This window comes from Sinocyclocheilus grahami, unplaced genomic scaffold, assembly GCF_001515645.1.
Source record: "Sinocyclocheilus grahami isolate Dianchi unplaced genomic scaffold, SAMN03320097.WGS_v1.1 scaffold794.1, whole genome shotgun sequence".
Lineage (NCBI taxonomy): Eukaryota > Metazoa > Chordata > Actinopteri > Cypriniformes > Cyprinidae > Sinocyclocheilus > Sinocyclocheilus grahami.
Window position 1 is genome coordinate 1,035,714 of NW_015505973.1, and position 6,428 is coordinate 1,042,141.

The following is a 6,428-nucleotide window of genomic DNA, read 5'->3' on the forward strand; positions in this document are numbered from 1 at the left end:
CATACGCCAAACCACTCCCCTTCCTCTCACCTTCAATTCTACTGTAATATATATATATATATATATATATATACTGTAACTATAATTCTACTCTTATTCTACTGTATTCCTCCCCTTTCCTTCTCTAACTGTTAAAGACACCAAAATTAAAAGTATATAAGAAATTATATTTTGCATGCCTATTTTAGCTTCATGACAATTAAATTCTCATTACTATAATGCAAAAAACAATGTTATTACTGTAATATAGTTAGTAACGAAAACCATCCTGTTTATAATCATTTAAATAAGCATAAAATAATTTCAGTATAACAAATGCTATCATGACATGACAGAGCAGTTATATTGTGTGTGTGTATTAATACACAAACATATATTTTTATTAGATATACATTTAATCATTTATCAATATGATTTAATAATGTATCATTATTTAATCATTTTTAGTATAGTATATTATTTCAGAGTATTCAGAATTTTTCAGGGATTCTTTTCCCTTTTTCTCCACTTTATGCTACCTAGAATTGAAAGCAATATATATTATATGCAAAATATAATTTATTTATTTTTTTTGATTTGTGCCTGAAATATAAGATGAATATTCCCAGACATTTTTTGACAATTTACATGAGATTTACTCTGCTAGACTGCTAGCACATCATTTGCAGGGCGAATTTGCAATTTGCAGGATGATCAAGACAAATATAGAACCTCATCACTGTAACCTTACACGTTTGTGCATCAGGGTTATTATAATAGGTTTCTCTCATTCCTTGCCAATTCCATCCTCCAACCTTTCTCTGGTACCCACTCAAACCACTCTGCCTGGCAGGCATGACAGTAGTGTGTTTGCCCTGCCAGTGTTTATTCATAACAGGCATGACAGAAACAGATTGCTCTTCAATCACATTATATCCATCAAGGACCACATTAGCCCACATTAGACTGGAATGAGGTGGGGTAGACCCAAAATATTGTCACATAAGCAGATCACCTTTGGGTTTGAGCTAAAGACATCATAGCCCTGTGAATAAATGTCAAAAGAGATGCGTTGATTGAAGACATGTCTAAAGACCAAAATACCTCTCAGACACCTAAGCATTTTGTAATATTAGATTTTTTATCAATAAACCTGAAGTGGATTTTAACACCAAGCTGCTTAAATAATTATTTTAATTAATTCCGTTATAATCGCTCAGATTTTTTTTAGTATCTGTGTGATTTTTATATGAAAGTACAAAAACATTTTGTGCCTGCGAGAACACAATAATCTGGTGTGGCAAAATAAAATCTTTTTCTCATTCACTCTTTCAACATCACTGACATTCAAATAGCTGGCCTGCCTCTCACCTATGAATCACACAGAGACAACAGTGCGGTCTCTCTCTCCATCTGGGTGCACACATAAAACTCAACAACAATACAGTCTTCTGTTACATTAGAGCACTGACTAAAGGCCCGTTCACACCAAAAATTATAACTATATTAGCGTCCACACCAACTCGAGATAAATGTTCTATTTATTATAAGCATGCACTGCAGTTTTGTTGTCTGCCACTTTAAATGCCCAAGCTCTTTGACGCAGGATGGATTTTGATTGGCTGTCAATGTTTTCATCATTCATCAGCTGGAAAAATTAGTTCTGGTGCATATGAATTGGGAAATCAAAACACACTAATTGACCTCACCCAAAACTCATAGCAAGCCTATAAAGAAATCCCCACTCCGCCCTGACAATCCACTTCATTTTATTGAGAACACACACCTGAACACAAAACAAATACACACACACACACACACACACACAGAGATAATGTTGATTTTGGAACAAGGTACAGATCCATCAAACAAAGGAACTGCTCTGGGCAGCAATAAGTAATGTTTCGTTGTCATTAAATGTGACTTAAAGGTGATTGTTGACAGTTTTACCAGTTGCACTAGTCAGTGTAAATTACAAGTAAAATTGTAGTATATTAAATACATTTTTTGTTGAATTATCCCCTAATATCTCCATCTTTGGAGGGAAAAGGGACAAAAAAAAAATATTCCTCTTTTAAGAAAATATGCATGAGCATAATTCAGCCTGATATCTACATCAACAGAAGTGTGGCCCAGTAAGAGGCCAGTTCAAGCGTGGACATGTGGTCAAGGTGTGGGCAGTGCAGCGTGGTACGAAAGAAACTGCCTCCAACAGATGACAATATCTTTGAGGTCTGACTGTCCTACTCACCGTGGGCAAAGACAAAGCTGAACTCACTCACAGCGAGATGGTCGAAACGCTAATTAAAATGTCACAGTTTCAGTCAATGGTTCAGCACTTCAAAACTATTGTGGTCGACATTGAAAAAGTAAAAGTTTAACTAAAAACACTTGAATCAGCTAATCAATGTCTTCATGATTACCTGAAAACCAAGTGTGTTGAAGCAGGTTGTTGTGTTGGAGCTAAATTCTGCAGGACTGTGACCCTCCAGGAGCTGGGTTTGACACACCTGCTGTAGAGTTTTACCAGACTCTCGACCGTTGATGTCAACTACAACAGATACAGGGACCATTTCCTCTGCCCTTTTAAAAGTTGATAACAAGCCTATTTATTTTGCCATCTCAACAATGAATGATTACATGTTACATTGTATTTAATGATTTGCATTTTGCAGTGTTTTGCCCTGCTGTCCGTGATAGAACCAACACAAATTTCTGGGTCACGTCCCTCCAGTTGAGAACCGCTGATGTGAAAGATGATGCCTGATGCTGTCAAATGGCCCACTACTTCGTTCTTCCATCTGTGGGTGCAGTTTATTACTCCACTGCATCCGCTGTCTCTTTATTTCTTATAATAGAGGATACCCACAATACCCATAATTATACAAATCACAGAGCCTAAAGAAACCAAGAAGAGACCCAATGAGGAATGAATATCCTCCCACTTAGAGCCTGAAAGGACAAAACAACCTCAATGCTCAAAGCTAGAGGTAACATTGGTCATGAGTCATGACTTGAGTTCCCACTTCTCAACGCTACAGGACATTGAAATAATGATCCCCAACAGAGGTTTAAATCATTTTTCTTTGAGCTGGCTACCACAGATTACTTTCTAAAGTGCCTCAATATAGGTTTTGAAGTAGTCAATTCTATAAATTATGGCTTCATCCTACCTAAAATCATCCTATCTATGAGAGAACATTGGAAATACGTAAGCTTGATCTCTTTAGTTAATCCTGAGACAATCAATCAAGTACAATCCAGCAGAAAAATGTCAATTTTCATCAAATGTCATAATATTGGAAATGGTTTCATTGTAAATACTCTGAAACTTCTACCTTCGACAAGAAGATAATACTAATGCATGCAAAATAATCCTGAAGGAGGATTATGTGGTCAAGAAACGCCCAGTTATTAAACTAAAGCTTTCCTTTCGGCTGGTTACACAGCTTTTTAAGCTCATGAAAAATGTATCTCCACATTCAACGCAAGACATACAGTACAAGACAACTAACTTCCTTCTTCAGATATTATCATGACCTCATTTTGACTTCATCCTTTCCACGTTAGAGCAGCATTCCTGTTAGTTTACATATGTACACACTTCTGTCAAATGTGATTTCCATTTCCTCAAACACATAAGCACATGTTTGACTAATCACATGGTTTTTTCAAAGCTTGCAATTAAAATTACCATACTCACATAACCCAAGTTCATTTTTTAACTGCTCTATTAGTGATCACTCTAAGAAAGCATTAAAAATGCATTTAAGTATATATATATATATATATGAAATATAAGTAGTGTGACATTTTTAAACTTTCAGACTTTTTAGGCTTTTTTCAGGCCAACGTTGAAGTTTGTTTATAAACGTTTCTCATCTAGTATTATATGGAAAAACTGATATATCATGCAGTGTGACATGCATAGCTCATCTAAAGCTATTTTAAACCATTTTTTCCAACGTATTGTTTTAATATAATTATAATACATAAAATTTTATTACATCATATTATTTAATATGCTATTTAAATGTTTTTTTGTTTTTTAATTAAGTCACACTGCAAAATGTATTTAACTGTAATAAAAAGCAAAAGGTGATTTAAAATGAAGAAAAATCTCCCATTTTAATTGAACTAAATAGATTAATAATGTGCATGATATTTGGCATTCCATATGCATAGGACAAAATGTACAGCAAATGCCAAGATGTCTCATTTTCACATTAAAATATCACCTTAAAAAGTGCATTTGCTACATGGTTTCTGGCAATACTCTGTTCTCTTCCCTGCACAATTTCTCTCTACCCACAAAGAAAAGTTAAAAGCTTAGAAAAATGCCGCCCCTGCCCAAGAAATAATAGTGTCCCTTAATTTTCTAGCCAAGGATATTAGCTCCATGGGTTGGAATTAACAGCCTAAACATTAAAGTCCCTTAACAGACGTCTGCAGGATTGGACTAACACGCTTCACTGGGTCAGTCTCAGCAGCCACCAAGGTTTAGTTTGGTGAGTCAGGTGGTTTCAAAGAGGTACGCTACAACAGACACGAGCTCCACAAGTGAAATGCTGGCAGAGAAAAGAAATAAATGACTGTTCTTATGCGTGTGCTGTGGGGATCCATGGAAGTGCATTACTCTTTCCTGATGGGACTCAGATATGCTCCATCTGTTTTACACAATCAGTTTCATACCACATTACCAACCGAGAACTCATTTAGAGCAAAACAAATCCATGGTTTTAATTCAAACACACACACACACACACACACTAACACACACACTAACACCTTCAAAGACAGAGCAAGTATTTATATATTAAGCTTTTAACAAAGTCCAAAAATAAAGGAACCAGAGAACTTCGAGCTCCACAAGTGAAATGCTGGCAGAGAAAAGAAATAAATGACTGTTCTTATGCGTGTGCTGTGGGGATCCATGGAAGTGCATTACTCTTTCCTGATGGGACTCAGATATGCTCCATCTGTTTTACACAATCAGTTTCATACCACATTACCAACCGAGAACTCATTTAGAGCAAAACAAATCCATGGTTTTAATTCAAACACACACACACACACACACACTAACACACACACTAACACCTTCAAAGACAGAGCAAGTATTTATATATTAAGCTTTTAACAAAGTCCAAAAATAAAGGAACCAGAGAACTTGAGGAAATGTCCAGAAGTAAACTCCTGAAATGTAGGCTATTTATCTTCTACAAGCATAAGCGATGAAATCACTCTAGGCACCCGAAACTCACATGTGTTCCAGTGAGTTACAGGTGAGATGACAGATTCAAGTATTTGGCTAAACTGGTTCTACACTGAAATCAGCTATATCTGCTTTTAATTACATGAGCCTATAGGCCTATAGTTTTAAAGGGACAGCTCGCTGTAAAATATAAATTCTGTCATAATTCACTTAGTTAGACAGTCTCAGTCATAAAGTCATAATATTGCAATTGATGCAATACAGTGAATGGTGACTGAGGCTATCAGTCCCTCACATTCTGCCCACGATCTCTCTATGTGTGTCCCGGGAAAGAAACGGACACGTTTGGAACAGCATACGTTCGAGTATGATGACAGAATGTTCATTTCTGGATGAACTGTCCCTTTAAGCAAGTTATTCATCAGCAAGCAACTTTAAAAAGAAAACCTCTACATTAAAATTTTGTTTTAGGTTTACAACAAGAATGAATAAATCTGGCACAGAATATAGGCTACAGAAAATAGGCTCCTCAATGCAGAGGAAATATAAATATAAAACTATTTAAGGCTGCCTATATAATAATAACAGTAAAACTCACCTTATAGACGTTCTCCGTTATACGGTGCACCTCTTCGGTCCGGGACATTTTGGAAGCTTGAGTCAGAACCATAGACGAGAATTTGAATTTCTACTGCAGGAAAACGTTTCCGAGAAAACACAGGAGGAGGAGAGGAGAAGACACTGTATCGTTCAAACAGAGAGTGTCAGAGGCAGAGGAGGATGCGGGAGCTTTTATACGGAACTCTCCCACTGATGCCCACGCGCAGCCGCCGGAGTGGCGGGAATCCACCGTACGCGTTTATCCTCGTCACTAACATTCTAACGGACTCCGCCTTTTCTCCTTCTACGCTGCGAGCGAGCGGCGCGACGCGACGCGACGCGACGCGACGGAAGAGCTTCCCTGGTTCTAATGGGAGCGTTCGCGTGACAGAGCTGCGGACGCGTGATGATAATTTACTACCAGTGTTGGGCTCGTTACTCAAAAAATGTAATATATTACTCTTACTACAACATTGTGCCGTGTGCTTGCAGTGTATACTGTTGTCATAATGTTTAAGGTTCAAGTTTGGCGCGACGCTAAGCTGTGTAGAGGAGTTAAGAACAATCTGTTCCTCAATCATGATGTTTGTATGGCGGAACCCAGTTCACTCTTTAGTGGGGGGGGGGGGCTTTG

The 6,428-nt window shown here is 37.2% G+C and overlaps 1 protein-coding gene across 1 annotated transcript in view; it reads right to left on the bottom strand.

Annotated features, from left to right (window-relative positions):
* The window catches only part of LOC107561850 (brain-specific angiogenesis inhibitor 1-associated protein 2-like), a 48,408-nt gene extending 42,417 nt beyond the window's left edge, over positions 1-5,991 (bottom strand). Inside the window, 1 exon segment of the mRNA XM_016246347.1 lies at positions 5,793-5,991. Coding sequence (XP_016101833.1) covers positions 5,793-5,864 — 72 coding nt within the window. The 5' untranslated portion in view covers positions 5,865-5,991.
* Between the last annotated feature and the right edge of the window lie 437 nt (positions 5,992-6,428).